The 19,840-nt window shown below is 39.2% G+C and overlaps 1 protein-coding gene across 1 annotated transcript in view; it reads left to right on the forward strand.

Annotated features, from left to right (window-relative positions):
• Positions 1-19,840, forward strand: part of PITRM1 (pitrilysin metallopeptidase 1) — a 1,418,909-nt gene that overhangs the window by 102,292 nt on the left and 1,296,777 nt on the right. Inside the window, exon 3 of the mRNA XM_044064598.1 lies at positions 19,452-19,558. Within this exon, the coding sequence (XP_043920533.1) occupies positions 19,452-19,558 (107 nt within the window). The remainder of the gene's footprint in view (positions 1-19,451; positions 19,559-19,840) is intronic.

Raw genomic sequence — 19,840 nt, forward strand, 5'->3', positions numbered from 1 at the left:
ACTTTACCAGTATGTGGCTGTCTAATCCTTTTCTTGTTTCAGTATGAGGTAGTCATTTTGAAAGCAGTTGCTCTGAGCATATGATCTCTGTGCTTGCAGGTACGATCAAGAAACACAATCACTCTTTTCTTCAGAGATTTTTTTTCTGTTGAGCTTTTTGGAAGGACACCAGATATGTCTTTTGAGTAGTGATAATAGTACATATTGCCATAGCAATGCTTGCATTTTTTGTACAATAATTGGGAAGGAGTTGTTGGGCTGTGAATGAGAGAAGCAAATCAAAATGCATTACTGTGGCCACTATATTACTTTCCTCATCATGGAGGTGATCATCAAAAACAACCTCTTGGAGATGGTCAGACACTTGTTTGTTTGTGTCTTTCGGCTTTATCCCGGTTAGGGGTCGCGACAGCGGAACTCCGGTCCGCTAATGATTGGCAGTAGAGTTTTACGTGCTGGTTTGCCGGGCCTAACACACAACCTTCAACGAAGGAACACCCGTTCACGCATGTCGCCAAACAGAAGACGCTCTAACTGAGAATCGAACGGGCAACATCTAACTGAGATGCTAAAAGCTAAACAAATGACCATCCCTTTATGCCTGCCTACATGATGACCCCTTTCAGCCACCTCTTGCCTAACATATGGGGAAATGAATGGAACAATTGACTGAGAGATGCCCCGGTGGCTAGGAGACAGCTTGGGGAGGCAGAAGTTAAACGAAAATGTACCTAGCAAGTGTCTTGTCTTTTATCTAAGGAAAGATTGGGTTTGAAAGCAAAGTCCAGTCATTTTAATCACTGTTAAATAGTCAGTGAGGATGATTTAGGGAGGAGGCTGCATGCAGTGCATGTCTGTCTGTGTGCGTCTCTGTCTGCGTGTGTCTGTCTGTGTACATACATCTATACATACATGTGTGCATATATATATATATATATATATATATATATATATATATATATGTGTGTGTGTGTGTGTGTGTGTGTGTGTGTGTTTGGATATATGTATGTTAAGATGTATATTTATAGGGCTACGTAAAAACAATGAAAGATCCAAATGTTGGCGTGCATAATATTGACTTAAAGAATTGCAATGCACAAGCTCTGAGAAATAAACTTGGGGTGTGCAACTTAATTTTTTTTTTTTTTTCAGGAAGGCAAGCCTTCCTGCACCCCCTACACCTCCTGCTACTTATATTCTAACTTCGAGAGTGCACAATACTGGGGAACGGTGATATTCTCCCAGCTCCAGCACAGTAACAATGATGCACAACTGCCAAACATCTTTTTTGTTGACCTAAGTGCATCAACAAAATGGATGTCGAAATCAGAGACACTTGATAATGCTAAGGGAACAGGTGTGTGTGTGTGTGTGTGTGTGTGTGTGTGTGTGTGTGTGTGTGTGTGTAACAGGTTGAAGTACTTTGCTGTGGTCATTTATATGATTATGATTTCATACTGTGAGGTGTTTTACCGTTTAAGAAGTGGAACATTCCACTGGGACAGTAAGTTTGTGAAAAGAAAATAGTGTTTGCTGTATTTTAGAAACTAGTGAAGATATTCCGTGATTTTGCATTGTTTTATTACATTGTAATTGTCTGTAATATCATATAATGGGTTGCAGTGAAGTTGTGAGCTGTACCATATAAGGCCATCTAAGCTGGGTAGGTCATGCCAGTGAAGACTGACTAAATTTGTTCTACTGGAGAAGATAATCATAATCCACCCACTTAACAGGAAAGCCCTATGGGCAAAGGTAACCAGAGACATGTCACAATGGTACTGGAAGATGAGACCCTCTGGTCTGAAGGTGTCAAGCATATTATTATGAAAGAGCAAAGGACAAGTGTATAAGTAGTGCTAGAGGTTGATGCAGATAGATTAAAGCTGAAAGAACTTTCATTTGCTGATGTACTTGGAGACAACAGAGAAGTTTGATGCTGCAAAGAGCTGTACAACACTGTAAGCTAGAGTGTTTAGAACCATTAACAAACATAATCTTAATGTGGTTAAGGATGAGATAACAAGAATCAACCTTTGACACCTTGGGAACTGGTGGCTAAAATGTACTGGAATGTGTCATTTTACTTCGGGTAATCCGCAGATATTCTACCGTGAATAAGAATTTCACAAGAAAGTAAGCCCGCTGTTAATAAAAGTGAGTTAAAATTGGTAGTTTTTTTTTACTCAAAAAATTATAGAATGATGTCAGGACTTCATCACGACGTTGTGTATCACAGTGACACAAGTTTATGCTACATCTACAGAAGAAAAAAAAACAGCACTTTGTGGCAGTAACGCAAACAAAATGTTTCATATTTATCATAGGTGGTTGGCATGCTAAGGTTTGTACTCTTTTTAAGTATCCGTGAACTAATGGACAACTTTGGCCTTAGGATAGAAAGCGGAGTGGGGCATAGACTAATGGAATTCTTCCAAAATAATTCACAGGTCATATCAAGGACTGTTGGTGATGGAAATCTGCTGATTTTTTTTTAAATCCTGCAAGATGATGGAGTTACAGTGCTACTTGGAATTTCCAGCAGATTTGGAATACATAGAGTGGCCTTTGGGCAAAGTCATTTTACTGCTAGAGTACTCGCATTATTGAAAACTTGCACGTGTTAAGCATGCTGGCAGTGCTGAAGATCCTGCAAGCTAGACTCCAGCAGTATATGGATAACTGACAGATATGGGATACTGGGTCCTTAGTTTCCTCCTGGGGATCTGTATGCTGAACAAGAAAGCATCAGTTTGAACCGAATATGGAATAGTTGGTGTGGGATTGGGAAAGAAGTGCAGCAAGGCTATATATTGTCGCCATACCTATTTAGTATATATGCTGAATGTATTATGCAAAGTGCTGGGTTAGCTGAATCAGATACTGGAATCAAAATTGCTGGGAGAATTAATACATCCAGTATGCAGATAATAACAATTCTCTGATGGCTGAAAATGAACAATTGAAGAGCCTGTTGATTAAAGGGACTTTCTAAAACTGGCTTTCAGCTCAGCATTAAAAAAAAATTCTTGAAACTGTTATCTAGACATGTTAGTTCTTTGCAGACAGATGGTGGAGGCAGTGACAGATTTTTTTCTTGGGTTCAAATATTTATGCTGATTGGTGAATGCATTGATGGAATTAAGATGTCACATTTGGATAAGATGTTTAAAAAGTGAACATATCACATTGTCAACAAATGTTATAGTGAAAGCTGAGGTAGTCTGATGCCAATAGAGTTGGACTACAAGGAAGGCTGTGCAGTGGAAAAAATTATGCTTTTGAACTGTGGTTTTGGAGAAAACATTACAAATTATGTGGACTGCAAGAAAACCAGTCGATTATTTAAAAGAAGTAAACACAGACTGTTCACTGGAAGGTGTAAAAGTAAAACTAAATCCAGAATACTTTCACTTCATAAGGCAAAGATAGTATTCTCCAGAGAAAGAACTAGTGGGTAGAAAGACTGAAGGCAAAATAAGGGCGTGGTAGTGGTTAAGTTATGCAAAGATCACTGAGGTGATGAATATGAATTTGCAAGAACTTGGTTGTTGGCAGACACGCTTGGGATGCTAAAGTCCTCGTTCACAAAAATTGAACACTGCTAATCAACAGCTTCCTTTTTCCCTTCAAGTGATGCCAGTTCTCATGTGGCCATTGCTCTAATTTGAATTTGAGACTCTTGGCCTACAGAAAAGTAGTTTTTAAGTAATGAAGGGTTATAAGAAGAAAAAAAAATAAATGTATTTGAAAAGCCTGGAAGCAGTAGCAAAGTTTTTTTTTTTTATTTACAAAACGCAAAGTCTGAAAGCATTACAAGAGGCAGTAACAATTATAACATTAGTGATGCAAAGCGCACAAGTACAAGATCAGTGTTCATGTGGGAAGGGGAAAAAATTTAAAATTCAGGAAATGGAAGAAGACCAGACTGAAGAACTGGTGCCCTATTTAGCATTAGGAGCTTAAATATTTATATTAAAGTTTGGAACAAAATAAGAGTTCACTTGTGTGAGAAGAACCTTCCATAAGCAGGCTCTGCTGCTGTAAGCAAAATACAGCAAATGAGATGAAGATGGTATTAATTATGGTAACAGACTTGCACTGGAAATGGAGTTGGGTATTTTATTTATTTATTTATTTTTTTGTAACTTTTTAATATCACTTAAAGGTATGTATGCTTACAAGAGGTATTAATAGTGTAGCATTGCTTTGCATCTGTTCTTTAAAGGCTCTGTTTCATATATAGAAAGCAGCGTACAGTTCAAAAAAAAAAAAAAAAACAGCAGTACTTCCTCTTTTCCTGCCTGTCTTATCTAGTCACAAAAATGCTATTACTCTTGGCTTGTTTTAAAAGATATCGCTGATCTTGCTTTGGAGGGATAGGGCGTGGGGATGCTCCTTGTCATGGCACTAGTTTAAAACACCATTTATCTCTGATGTATTGTATAATCATTTTACAATTATGTATTTAAATATTAGTAATACATGTGTGTGTGTGTGTGTGTGTGTGTGTGTGTGTGTGTGTGTGTAATATGTGAGGGTCTGGTGTGTGAATGAGTTTTCTGAAGAGTAGTGAAGCCACAACCAGACTTGTTTGATTGTATAGTACAAGTAGTTGTTGACCAATGGGACGGTATCCTAGAGTCCATGAGGTTACAAAGATTTGGAGTTGACTAAACAAATTAAAAAGAGAAGTAGACAAATGAAGCCCCCTTCAGAAATGGATGGGCTACATAGATTGCGGGTCTAATGGTCATCAGGCAGAGGGGTTTAAAAAAAAAACGTACAAATGATTAAAAGGAAAGGGTGCATCGGCAAATTCCCTCAACCAGATTGCAGATATTTTTATCAATTAGAAGATTTTTGGAAACACAAGCCCTGGTCCCTCTGTAACAGCACAGAGTGCCGTACTAAAGATGCACTTGCTTCATGTAGGAATCAAACCCAGATCCACCAGCAGTTGAGACCTGGGTAAAGCTTTACCTGCCCTTCGTACATATCATTCACACACAGACCAGTCTGAACAGAAGTGCACCTACTTATTCTACTTGTATGCATTTATTTTGTTTTATTTTATTTTTGTCACACAAATTTGAATTCTAGTTCAGAGAGTTTGCTGATGCACTCATTTTTCCTCCCCCTTTGTCTAAATTCTTGTGTATTGTGTTAGGAGGAGAAAGGCATGTGTGCCCTTAAATCTGTATGCATTCCAGTGTGAGTCTTGGTTGTGGTTCATAGATTCATAGGTTGGTACTAGGCTTCATAGATTGGTACTAGGCTATCGACCCTACGGCCTAGACAAGCCTAGCCATAACAATTCCCTGGATATTTCTTCCCACAATATTTACTTCCCTGGACCCCTGTCTAGCAGGGTGACTGACGTGATCCCCGAGGTGAATTTCCTATCACCCATCCAATTGTCAAGGTTCCTTTTGAAGAGGGCCAAGGAGGCACTCTGCTTGACATGTATGGGGAGTCTCAGGGTCAGGAACCTATCCCTCCAGCATGTTTTGTTCATTGTGATGACAAGGTTTCGATTCCTGGAGCATGTGGCTCTGAGGGATTGGGATTTCTTTAAGTGGAGCATGTCCAGCAGCTCAGGGTTTGACATGGCCTTGTATGTTAAGCAGAGATCACCTATGAGTAGACGATATGCCACAGAGTGTAGCTGGAGTTTTTTTTAGATGTTCAGCATAAGGCACCTGCTTTAGGCCTGTGATTCTTTTAGTGAGATATTTCTGTGGCCTTTCCAGCTGTTGCAGATGTCTTGTGAGGTACATACCAAATGGGGTGTTGTACTCTATAATGGGTCTAATGAGGAATGAGTACAGTGGGACAATAACTTCTTTTTTCTGGATGAAAAGCCCTTAGTGATGAGGTGTGCCACATAGAAGGATTTCCTGACTGTTGTGCGATGTGATTATCGAAGGTGAGACCACCGTCCACCTGTGTCCCTAAGTCTCTCATCACACTTTGTGTTTAGTGTACTGCCACCTATGTGGTAATTCATAGGTACATGGTTTTTCCCAAAGGGGATAGCTGTACATTTCTTGGCATTAAGCTTGAGCCCATGGCTCTGGCACCAAGTATCTGTTTCTGTAAGGCCCTTTTGTAGAATATCCACATCATTTGGGAATTCAGTAATGGCTCCCAGTTTGCAGTCATCTGCAAACTTTGTTAGCCAGAGCCCCTTAGTGTTGGCCTTTACTTCAGAGATGCTGAACAAGAACTGTCCCAGGACTGAACCCTGAGGTACTCCACTTGTCACCTTTCTGGAGCTGGATTTGGAGTCGGCTACTTTTACAGACTGGGTTCTGTCAGTAAGCCAGTTGGCAACCCATTGAGGGACGTAGGGATTTATGCCCAGCTTAGTAAATTATCTATGATTCCAGAGTGGGGGATGGTGTCAAAGGCCTTGGCGAGGTCCATATAGGCTGCGTGGACCTCCTTACCCTCGTCTACAGCTCTGGAGACTGATTCTAAGAAGTCAATCAGGTTCAGGAGACAAGATCGGCCCTTCACAAACCCAAACTGGGTGGGGTCCAGTGTTTGAAGGTTGCCAATGTCTTTGTTTATAAGTTCCATGATAATGCGTTCCATGCCCTTGCAGATCAGGCTCGTCAGACTGATGGGACGGTAGTTCCCGGGATCCAAGGTGGATCCCCCTTTGTGGAGTGGGATAACTGTAGCTGTGCGCCCCTCAGTGGGCATGAAGCCTGAGGTGAGGCTATGATTAAACATGACACTTAGATGAGGTGCCAGTTCATTTTGTAGTTCATGTAATACACAGCCCGGGATGTCATCTGGTCTCATGGATGCTGTATTCTTGGCTTTGGAGAGTGTGGTTTCTGCCGGTGTGGCCGTGATTACCGGAATTTGGCAATTTTTGGTATTGAGATGGGCCCTTTAGGGGGTGAGAGGGGGTGAATATGGCACTAAATCGATCTGCCAGGATATTGGCAATATCCTTGGGATCAGTATATTTAATGCCATTCTGTTGTAGCTCAGAGCAGATCTGAGCACTGCCATTTAGATTCTTGACATAGCTATAGAATGCCTTGTGGTTGTCTTCGGAATCTTTAGCAATTTTATTTTCGTAACTTGCTTTGGAGGTTTTTATGAGGGATCTCAGCTTCTTACTGAGGCTGGTAAGGGAGTTTTTTGCACCCTGGGATTTTCTTTTCTGTAACAGTTTCTTCCTTCTGTTGTATAGTTTGTTATGGCAGAGGACCATCAGACTGGCTTCCTTTTTTTGGAGGAGAGCATCTTGGTTCTGTTTGGGATGGCACGATTCATGCACGAGTGGATGTGCTCTTGCAGTGCCTTGGTGTAGGATTCAGCAGTTGAACTTTCAGCTCCCGTCTGCATGGGTGTTATGAAGTTTGTCACTTCTGGCTTAAGTAGCATGACGTTGGCTTTGGAAAAGTTTTTTTTACAGAGGTTTCCTTACTGGGGGGTGGGGGTGGGATGTGTGGATGTCAAGGGTGATTAGCTTATGGTCAGACCTGACCAATGAGGGGGTGACCACTGGTATGGAGCATCTATCTCCCATGTTGGTAGTGACCAGGTCTAGGATATTGGAGCCCCTGGTGGGACAATGGATTAGTTGATTCAGGGCATTGGAATTTATGAATTCCAAGAACTGTTGGGAAAAGGTGTTGGTACCTAAGTAGTTTTCCCAGTTAATGGCAGGGTAGTTGAAATCACCCAGTATTAGGGTGTTTGGTTGTATCTTAATATTTTCAAGTATGTTTAGAAAGGTGTAGTGAGAATCTTGGGGCATGGTGAGGGATCTGTAGCAAGCTACAGTTTGGATTGTATTATTACCTAGTGTTAGTTGCACCTGGAGAATTTCAGATGCATTGTGTTGGGCAACTAGCCTGGAGGTGTGAATATCCTTGGTGAATATGGGCACTCCTCCAACTTTAGTGTTTTGGTCTTGGTTTGGTGGCCGAAAAGTGTGGTAGGAGTTGTAGCCTGGTATTGCAGGGGTGCTCTCTGGAGCCTTGACCCAGGTCTCTGTTACTGCACAGATATCAATGTTCTCCATTTTTAGGAGTGCCTTGAGAGAGTGCATTTTGAGGTTTAGACTTCTAGCATTAAGTAGCATTACCTTCAGATTTTGCATGCTTGTATTTGTTAAGGTAGTGGTTTTGTCCTTTGAACCTTGCCTAAAAAGGCACTATAGGGGTGACAAGAGCTTTAGCCATTAACCTGAATCCCAGGGGTGATGGGTGCAGACCCTCTCTGGCAAAGCATCGTGGTTTGTCGATCATGTCGTCCCAGGCAGACAGATACTGAATCCCCTTTGAATGACACCAGAAGCTTAGCCAGTTGTTGAAGTCAATCATTTTGTCCTTGTACTGTGATATCATTCTGGGCGAAGGTAGGATGCTACTCAGGTCTAGGGTCATACCTGCCTGGGCTGCATGATCCGAGATCTCTTCCATGTCTCTTTTCATGTAGTCCAGGGAGGTACGTCTCAAGTCCTTCACTCCAACATGGACAATGGCAGAGTCATATTTGTACTTGTTGTGGAGTGACTTGAGTGCATGCGTTAATGTGGCGGATCCTGGCACCCGACAGGCAGCTGACTGTAATTTTCTCCTTGTTCAGCCTGGTGAGGGGGACATCGGTGTGCCTGACTATAGAGTCGCCTATGACTAAAGTGTTGGGTACATTTTCTTGCTTTAGAGGCTGTTGCTGGGTGGCACACTGGTGTTATGAGCTGTGTGTCACTTTGGTTATGATTGGTGTTTGTTTGCTTTTCAGCTTCGGAGGTCCTTGTTGCTTGGGCAGGTTAATGTTAAGGGCCTCCGCTTATGTGGGTTTAGTGTTGCTATGTGTGGGTGTTGATGGTATGGGTTTTGAAGGGCTTTGTGTTGCTTGAGGTGTAGTGCAGGTGTTTCTCCTCTTGATTGTCTAGCACAATCTTGGTTGGAGAGAGCTTTGCTTCCAGTTTGGCTATGTAAGTGCATCTCTCTCAGGTTGTAGTGTTGGGTGGTAGGAGGAGAGGGTTGTCTGTGTACATGAGGCAGTTGCTGCATTGCCCCAGTATGCCCAGATTCACCAGGTGGACAGGAGAAATCACCGGAAGCTGACCCTTGGACATGCCTGTTTAGGTGCTTTTTGTGTGAAGTACAAGAGCTGTTTTCCCTTACCTTTGCAAGGTACTTTGCAATTATAGGCTGTTTAGTGCCTACAGTTAATTTCTCCTTGTTAACGAGGAGAGTTGAGTGCTTGTATCAGTTTAAGGCTTCCTAGTGCTTTCCAGCAGGATCTAGAGCAAGTGCTAGTCACAGGGGTTCAGATTTTAATGCTACTACTGAGAAACCAGCTAGTTCTAAGGGAAATTTTGAAGAACAGACTTTCTGGTACCTGGAATAGTTTAACCATAGCCCTGCGGTGCTGCACGATGCGAAAAACACGCAAACACTTGTGTTTTTAAGCCAGAAAGTTGAAAGGGATAGAAATCAGCTCAAAATGCCTAATAAAATTACAAAATTCAGATCTGGAAACCACTCCTTTAGTGTTAGGCATTGCAAATGCTCACCACTCCCACTGGTAAGCAGTAGGACTTCCCTCTACCACAGCAAAGTCTGTATAGCTCTGAACACAGAAAATAAAGTCCTGAAACCAGCAAAGCCTAGGAAAGGAAGGAAATGAGCAAACAAGATATTTTTTTTGTTAGTTAAAACAGGCTAAACAATGCAATAATACAGTAAATAAACACAGAAAATGCTAACACACTTGAGTGTGTAGCCCTAAACAGTAAATGCAATTAAAACTCTACAAAATTAGCAATTTAAAACTTTTTAAATGAAGCAAGGCAAGTGCACAACTGAAAAATGATTTAAGAGGCAGTAATACAGTAGAATAAGTAGCTAGTTTACATATAGGAAAAGTCTATATATACAGAAAAGCAGCTAAAACAACACTAAAACAATTCAGATGCAGTGCAACCTAGAGCACTTAAGGCAAATACAGTTTTAATAAATGCACTAAAATATACTCTATATTTCCAAAATGTTTGGGAAGCACAGTCAGTACGCTAGGAGCTTCAGGCAATTTTTTTTAGATAGGTTCTGCCCTTCTGTTACTCCTTTCTCCCTAAGTGGGTTGGCCTTCTTAGATGTTCTCTCTGTATTAGGTAGAATGAGCTAATGACACTAGACTGGGAGGAGTGTCCAAGATCAAATTTAGAGTAGAGGAGGGCAACTGCAAGGCCAGCAGGTATAAAGACAAGATACCAATACGGAGGGAAGGTGGATAGCTCTACTTCCTCTGTGGTCAGAACATACTACAGAAATAATCACTTCAGACAGGCAGAGCGCCAAATAGCTGCAGACAATAAAAGTGCTATAAATATCTAGAATAACCAATAACTAGTAAAAATAAGCAAAAAAAAAAAAAACAGTCTACTTATTGTTATATATCACAGATCAGAGTTTTAGTCATTGCTCCTTCTCCAATAGCTCAGTGTGGAATGGCAGAAAAGACTTAAGTTAACTTCTTAAGTAACAGAAAGTTGAAACCTGAAACAACTTTAAAAAAGAACCAATGAGGTGCTTTCTCCAGGCCGTTGACCTGGCAATCCCAACCAGCAATGACCACAAACACTACACTCTCACTGTAGTGGGGGATGGTTTTTGCTAACTAAGATGGCCTTGAAAATAAGTTGAGAACACAGCCTCTAACAAACAACTAGGCCCAGAAACACAATCTTAAATATGGAAACTTTTCAGGCAGAAAACACTACAGGCAGTGAGCCAATAGCTATAAAATACAGTAATAAAGTATGCAGCAGACAATGAAAGTGCTATAAATATCTAGAATCTCTAGAATAACCAATATTGTAATGTATATATATATAATAACAACCTTTTTGCTTATATCCGTAACAATAAATGCAGCAGCTACTTTGCCCTAATCCTCCCACAGGGGAAATCACTGAGGGATGCTGTACTTCACATTTAGGGCCCCCCAGTCTACTTTATGGCTACCCACCAATCCCATTAATTTTGAAATTTCTAAGGAAAGCTACTATCTTGGAGAGCAAAGTCATCCTTTACACCGCACTGACCTTGACAGATTTGGTTTCCCCTTCCTTTGGCCTCACTTATTTCACCAACCTTGGATTCTGGATCTAACTCCAGATCTTCCATCTCACCTGACGGGCATGATCCATCCTAACATCCCAAACCTCAGGTTGATGGCTTGGTTTCTCCAATTTTTTTAATGGCCATACAATCAATGCTGTCTTCCCTTGTCCGTTTTATATATTTTTATTTTCCCATAAACCTTCAACACTATAACTGCATACAAGTAAATGAAAAAGTTTTGTTTACTGGGCACAGCAAATTTTCACATTGGATTGAAGTTTCTCCAGTAACCTCTCCTAAATTGTGCAGAGCTTTCTTCTGAGACACTCTCTCTTCTTTTGAGACCTCTGTTCGGGGATTCTTCTCCCCCATGGGATTTCAATCTGGTACTGCAGGCACTTGTACATTTCCCCCCTTTTTGAACCTGGAGCTAAATCTGACCTTGTGTATCTTAGATGGAAAACAGTTTTTCTAGTAGTCATTACCTGTACTAGATGAGTACAAGATGTTCGAATGGAAAAAAACAAAAGCCAGCAAGATGAGAAGGTGGCAAAACCAATTTAATTAAACCCGAAGGACAAATCCTCTAGGTTATATAAATACAATACAATACATCCAAACCGGTTTCGGCTCCACAGAGCCTTCTTCAGTGGATACAGATAAAAATGAGAACAATGCATTGAAGGAACATCTCATTATATATATATCTGCACACCTGGTGCAAGACAATGTAACCAATCAAAATGAGACATAGAAATCCATTAAGCAAAACATTAAAATTGGTCATTAAGACCTGGTGGAAACAAAGCCCCCAGTTTGACTATCCATTTTCTTTCTAAAAAATTGAGTAACTCATGCCAACCATCTTTGTCTTTACAAATCCCACTGATGTGATCAATGACCATAAATTTAAAGTTAGCAGTAGTGTGCTTTAAAGTATGTTTAAATAGTGCATTATTGGGACGTTTATTTTTGATGGCACTTAAATGTTCACATATTCTCAAGCAAAAAGCTCGAGAAGTTTGTCCCACATAGAATGCTAAACACGTACATGTCACCAAATAAATGACCCACTTGGTACTGCAGTTGGCCCATGTCTTAATTTCAAAGACCTCAGAGGTATTTTTGCTGGTAAATTCCGAAGTATGGGAGACCGATGCAATATGCACAGTGGCCACAAGCAAAACAACCCACTATGGGACCCCTGTCAAGGAGATTTGATGGCTACCTGTAGGACTACAAACATTCTTTTTGTAATGGTTAAGTCTAGAGCCTATAGATCTACCCTTTCTAAACGAGAAGAGACATCTATCCCTAAGAAAGGGATGTAATCTGTCTTCAGCCAACAGGACATTCCAATGTCTCTGAATGATATTAATGAAACCTTGAGTATTACGTCCATAAGTTGTAACAAGGCGTAAAGGCTGTATATCCCCGTTATTATTCTGGTGTTTGTATCGTAGTAGGTCTGGCCTATTAAAATTAGCAGCCCATTGTTTGGCCTGGTTAATGATCCCCGGACGATAGTCCCAATAATGCACTATTTAAACATACTTTAAAGCACACTACTGCTAACTTTAAATTTATGGTCATTGATCACATCAGTGGGATTTGTAAAGACAAAGATGGTTGGCATGAGTTACTCAATTTTTTAGAAAGAAAATGGATAGTCAAACTGGGGGCTTTGTTTCCACCAGGTCTTAATGACCAATTTTAATGTTTTGCTTAATGGATTTCTATGTCTCATTTTGATTGGTTACATTGGTATAGTTACATACTGGGTTTCTTCTAGGCGCACATAATATATGTTTTTTCCCCACTTTTGGTATTTAGATATTTATCTATTTATGTTTTCTCATACATATAGGGTCATATTTGGGATTGTGTGTTGATTTTTTTTACCTTTTTTCTTTGTTCTATGTACATTTATTGGTTTCGTAGGACCTGTATCTGTTATACATATTACTACTGTTTTTGTAGTTGGCATTTACTGTCCACATCCTTAACCTTATTTTTCTTGTTCTTTTTTGATTTTTTATGACACCAATGCCCACTATGTGCATGGTTATCTATATATATTAACTTAACAGCATTTTTGTGTTGGCAGTTATTTGTTATATGGGTGTATTATGCGGAGCTGGTATCTATTGATAGATCTTTTTTATACTTTTGGCAGTTGCCAATTTTGTGGTTTTTATACCAGATTAATATATTCTTATTAGGACAGGCACAAATACGCAGTTTATATGTGGATTTTTCATGAAAAATAGGACTGCTTATTGTATTTGATATACCCGAGATACATTTCATTGCTGAAGACATATGCACAGTATATAGGTATTTTATACCTGAACTGTTTATCGCATATGGTCTATTCTCAGCGTTGTCTTTTTCATATATTTTGGCCATTATTTTTCTGGTATTTGATCTTTCATATTGTATACCTCTTTGCAGATGGTTTATTTCTAACCGATATACCACTTTGTGATAGGTTATTCTTTATAGCTGCTACACATTTATTGCTGTCTTTTATATATATATATTAATATATTATAGATTTGTGCACATTTTGGGTTTTTTGGTGTTATTGGTCTCAATATGGCACTATCACCGCTTATCAAGGGGATTTCATCAGATCTTGATGATTTGTCCATATTTGGTCTAGGGGCTGGGTCTTCTGGACAGAGTAACAATATGAGTGTTTCGGATGTGAACGTAAAATGTGATATGTTTTTCAACTTACTTAACAAACATATGAGGATGGTTCGTACCAATGTTTGGCACTTGCGTTTGTTCAGGGCATACCAACAAAAAAAGATAACTCCACGTGGTTTGCGAGTGAGAGTGCAACCTTTGGTAGCTAATATTGATGAGAAATTGTTGGAAGACTGGGGTCAAGTCCAACAATTAGCCTCATCTAAATTTGTTGATGCCCTGGCTGATTTTTATGAATGCAAGGTCAATATGGGGATACAGGAACTCGAAACAATTTGCATTGAGGCTAGCAATTTTGAAAGTTGTGATTCCTTTTCATCACCGGTTAAAAAACTCAGTACGGACCTATCTAAATTAGAATCTACTTTAAAAGAGAGGAAACTCAAGAAATTCTTTAGAGATGTAAGTGATTATGAAAAGGGAAAACCATTTGATACCTCTAAAAATGTGTCATTCAGATTACCTCTGGATAGTTTCAACAATAAGAGATTCTCCACTCCTAAAAGAAAGAGACCGAAATCTATTCTAAAGAAGAGTGTGTCTTCTTCTAGTGGTTCCTCTGGGGATGACACCTCCTCTACTACTGAAGGTGATTCTGAAGCTAACTTAAGTGATAGGTTACCGAATGCCAAAAAAAACAATTGTCCGCCCCCTTTGGACATAGATACAGACGGGGGGGGCGCAAACATAAGAAAAGACAGACCCAAACAGGGTCTTCAGGATCTTTTCAAGATGGTGACCGAACACTGAATAGTTCATGCAATGTACATAATATTTCTTCGGTCGAACTCACCAGCGCACAGATTCAATTATTAAATAAGGGACTTAATTTTGTTCCCGGATTTTTTGTTTCTGAATATGCCCTTGCCCAGGATGTGGCGAATTTCTGTCGGATGTTAAATCTTAAGGTGTTTTTTGCTAATAATACTATTGATTCTGCTGGTACATTCAAGTTTAAAAAATCCAGTTTTAATCCCCCTATGGTTCATTTGGTGGGTGTTTTCATGAAAAATGTGCTTAATGATGTGCATTGTCATCTTAAGGATTTTTCTACATTGTATAATAATTTGTCTAAGGATGAGGTATCAAGTTTGGAAGAACTTGTCAACAACAAGAATCTGGTTGTGATTTCAGCTGATAAAGGGGGAGCGGTGGTGGTTCTAGATGAGGCAGCTTATAATCAGGAGGCTATGAGACAATTGGGGGATGAAGACTTTTATATGTATATGCCCCTGGATCCATCTCCACAATTTCATCATAAAATTGGTCAATTTTTGACACAAGCTGTGGAGGAGGGTATTATTACAACATATATTAAGGAACAACTTATGGTCACATCCCCTAAAAAACAGTATCTCTATCTTTTGCCCAAGATACATAAACATGCCACTAATCCACCGGGTAGACCCATTGTTTCTGGACATGGGTCTATTACTGAACCCCTTTCTGAATATCTTACTTTTCATCTGAAACCCTTGCTTTCACATATCAGATCGAGAATTCAAGACACAACCCAATTTTTAGACATTATTAACAATACACAACTTGAATCTAGTTGGTTATTGTGTACTTTAGATATTACTTCCTTATACACTAATATACCACATTGGGCAGGCCTGCAGGCTTTGGATTATTGGCTTAATAGATCAGGGCTTTACAAACCAGGATTCAACACCTTTTTGATTTGTCTTACGGAATATGTGCTCACTAGTAATGTTTTTTACTTCCAAAATCAGTGTTTTTGGCAAAAGAAAGGGACGGCAATGGGTGCATCCTTTGCACCCATATGTGCTGATCTCTTCATGGCATATATTGAGGAGATCATCATATATGATCCTAATCACAATATTTTCATGTGTGAAATGGACATTTGGCGCCGTTATTTGGATGATTGTTGGTTGGTGTGGAGGGCAGATGAGGAGTATCTCAGGGAATTTCTTGACTATCTTAACAATAATGTATGGGGCATTGAATTTAAAATGTCTTTCCATAGATTTAAAATATGTTTTCTGGATGTGGAAATTACTAGGAATCCTGATAATACATTGTCCACTTCCATTTTTAGAAAATTTCCTGAGTATAATTCCTTATTACATGCTTCCAGCCTCCACCCACAACATATCATCCAAAACATACCAAAATCACAATTCTTAAGAGCCAAGAGGATCTGTTCCAACCAGGCTTCTTATATCAAAACACGTGATGATTTGGCTTGTAGATTTTTAGAGAGGGGCTATCGTCCGGGGATCATTAACCAGGCCAAACAATGGGCTGCTAATTTTAATAGGCCAGACCTACTACGATACAAACACCAGAATAATAACGGGGATATACAGCCTTTACGCCTTGTTACAACTTATGGACGTAATACTCAAGGTTTCATTAATATCATTCAGAGACATTGGAATGTCCTGTTGGCTGAAGACAGATTACATCCCTTTCTTAGGGATAGATGTCTCTTCTCGTTTAGAAAGGGTAGATCTATAGGCTCTAGACTTAACCATTACAAAAAGAATGTTTGTAGTCCTACAGGTAGCCATCAAATCTCCTTGACAGGGGGTCCCATAGTGGGTTGTTTTGCTTGTGGCCACTGTGCATATTGCATGCGGGTCTCCCATACTTCGGAATTTACCAGCAAAAATACCTCTGAGGTCTTTGAAATTAAGACATGGGCCAACTGCAGTACCAAGTGGGTCATTTATTTGGTGACATGTACGTGTTTAGCATTCTATGTGGGACAAACTTCTCGAGCTTTTTGCTTGAGAATATGTGAACATTTAAGTGCCATCAAAAATAAACGTCCCAATAATGCACTATTTAAACATACTTTAAAGCACACTACTGCTAACTTTAAATTTATGGTCATTGATCACATCAGTGGGATTTGTAAAGACAAAGATGGTTGGCATGAGTTACTCAATTTTTTAGAAAGAAAATGGATAGTCAAACTGGGGCTTTGTTTCCACCAGGTCTTAATGACCAATTTTAATGTTTTGCTTAATGGATTTCTATGTCTCATTTTGATTGGTTACATTGTCTTGCACCAGGTGTGCAGATATATATATAATGAGATGTTCCTTCAATGCATTGTTCTCATTTTTATCTGTATCCACTGAAGAAGGCTCTGTGGAGCCGAAACCGGTTTGGATGTATTGTATTGTATTTATATAACCTAGAGGATTTGTCCTTCGGGTTTAATTAAATTGGTTTTGCCACCTTCTCATCTTGCTGGCTTTTGTTTTTTTCCATTGGTTCTTGTTGCCGTGCAAGAGGGCTTCACGAGCATCTGTTATTTGAATTACAAGATGTTCGAGCCTTGTTTTCGAAACCTCCATGTTTGATTTTTTTTTACAAGGATTAAGTGACAATACAAACAAATGCCTCCTTCCTTCCAAAGGTGGTGTCAGAATGTAATGTCAGTCAATTAATTTACCAGTATTCTTTTCCAATTTTTTTGCAAACAAGGACGAATACATATTGCATTTATTGGATATTTACAGACACAGGGTTGGGAGGTTGGCATAATGGTTAAGTTGTTTATTTTACAGACACGAGGTGTAGGGTTTGATTCTTACATTGGGTAATTGGCTAAACTTAAAATGGCCCACAAGGGCAGTTAGCCTAGCACCAGCCTATGAACCTAATTGCAGTTTTACCTACATAGAACAAAAGAAATCAGAAAAATGGACCAATTGTATCATTTACAGAATTGAAATTGGGTAAACCAGTTGCAAAAGTGACTTTAGCTAGATGGCCAACTGATTTGTTTTGCATTTTATCTTTAACAAATTGAGTATAAGCTTACCACAACTGGTATGCTCTCTAGTCTGAGGGTAGAGCATCATATGGTTCAACTGTGCTCAAGAATATCCTTCCCAGAGTCCACCCAGGATTATAGGTAGCAGGAGACTCTGTCCCATCAGTTGAGGTTATTGACAACATCAGATAAAGAAGTTATGTACGTACCATAACGCTCCATCTGTGCTGTCCATTTTCATTCTTCCTCAAACCCCCATCCATTATGTCTACAAACCTCCAGATGATTGACCTGTTATAAGGACATCACAATCCTTTTGACTGAGCTCCTGACGTAGTTTTCGCTTTAAGACACGTATACACCTTTATGTATCCTTTATTTACACATATTGATACATACTACTTTTAGTAAAATCAGCAAACAAGATCTGAGGTAACTTAAGGTTGGTGCATTATGGGTAAGGGAAAGGCTTGAGAGCTTTATAGCTCCCACGTGCTTTAGTAACGTCCAGATCGGATCTGAACCCCATCAGTTGAGAAAGAATGAAAATGGACAACACAGACTGAATGTTATGATAAGGACATAACTTATTTTTTTCTGGCCATTGAATTTGCAGTGCTTTAAGAAGGATGTGTGCTTTTAAAGAATGCATATTTGAGTGTAGTTAATGTAAGGTGATCATTTGAGGGAATAATTTTGGTAAGTAATTTGTTACATGATTAAGATTTTTCTGATTACAACAGCAGAATCATTGCAGGCAGGATAAGGGATCTCTAGAGTCCGAGAGGTTATCTGGGGTAGAGGATCTGTATAGTCTGAGAGGTTATCAAGGGTCACAAGTGGTCAGTGACATATATTGAAGTATATAGGTGTAGATAGTGTGAAGGGCTAGGTAAGTGAGTGATATGATGTATATCATTTTCTGGAGTTAGACAGACGGTAGTAAGATAAATGACACTTTCAGTCTAACAAAAATGTAGTAGTAGTTGTAAGCTGTGTGAGATGTGTTTGAAAGAAGCTAAAGTTAATAGTATAAGAGGAGGCAGATTAACACTGACAACAAAGAGAGACTGCTTGCTGGCTTTTTTAAATTTGTGTTAGCAGTCAGCATGCTGTTGGAGGGCCTGCACTGATCTTGTTTCGATGAATATTTTCTATTCTGTTCACAGCCAGTAGGATCCAGAGGGCCCTGTACTTCCACATGCATGTATGTAGGAAGGAATCTGACAAAGCAAAATTACTGCAAATGAGGGGGTTGTTTAGTGGGATTGCTGCTAAACTGCATGAAATGCTTTGGTATAAGTTAACAGAGGTGTCTTTAATTGATTAGTCTTAGTGTTTGCTATGCATTTGTACCATCTTTCTTTTTTAATATACTCACAGAATAGAGGAAATAAGGTCATTGCCTCTTGATACACTAAAGATGGAACTGAAGTGTTTGCACTATGAATGATGATGTCATTTTTATCTGCATTTTTGGCATAATAAAAAAACAGTGGAGCATGTTTGTGATTTGTGTGTAGTGAACATATGTACCCCATGGGTTTCAAAGTAGGCCTTGTTAAGTTTAGTTTTCTGTGGTTTTGCTTAGTATTTTTCAGTGACTTCTGTGTGAAAGCAAACATTTTAATCTTGTTTGTGCATGTTATGACAGCTTTAATGACACCTTTGTTTAAATGCATATGTGTTGCATGATTTATTTATTCAAATACGTTTATTTAAACTTTTCTGATACTTTAATTATGCCTTATTATCCATACCATTTTCATCAAGATTTTTTAGTTAGTTTGGCTATTTCCTGATCCATTACAGCAAATCTTAATGTATTTTATGTTGCTCAGTTGAAGAAAAAAAGGATTGTTTATCTTCTTTTACAGGTAACTAATATTCCAGAATTGTTTTTGACTGCTGTAAGACTTGACCATATTGACACTGGAGCCCAGTATCTGCATTTGGCAAGGGATGACTCCAACAACCTTTTTAGGTAAGAAACATAACCATTACATTTTTGCCTGCACCATCAAATATCTTTTTGATATACAATACAAAAAAAGGAATACAAGCTTAGACATTCACAGTGATACATTTGTTTACATTGCTAATGCTTTAGGAAATCACTGTTCAAGTGTGTGCATGGAAAACACTACTGGCATTAATGTAAAAAAAATAGTATTTTATTTGGAGAGTAGAAGCAGAGACATTAATAGAAGTATTGTGTACCTGTTTGTCCATTTATTTGACTTTCTTCAGAACTTTATAGTCTTTG

Source organism: Protopterus annectens, chromosome 3.part0, assembly GCF_019279795.1.
Source record: "Protopterus annectens isolate FY-2018-M chromosome 3.part0, PAN1.0, whole genome shotgun sequence".
In the NCBI taxonomy this organism is placed as follows: Eukaryota; Metazoa; Chordata; order Ceratodontiformes; family Protopteridae; genus Protopterus; species Protopterus annectens.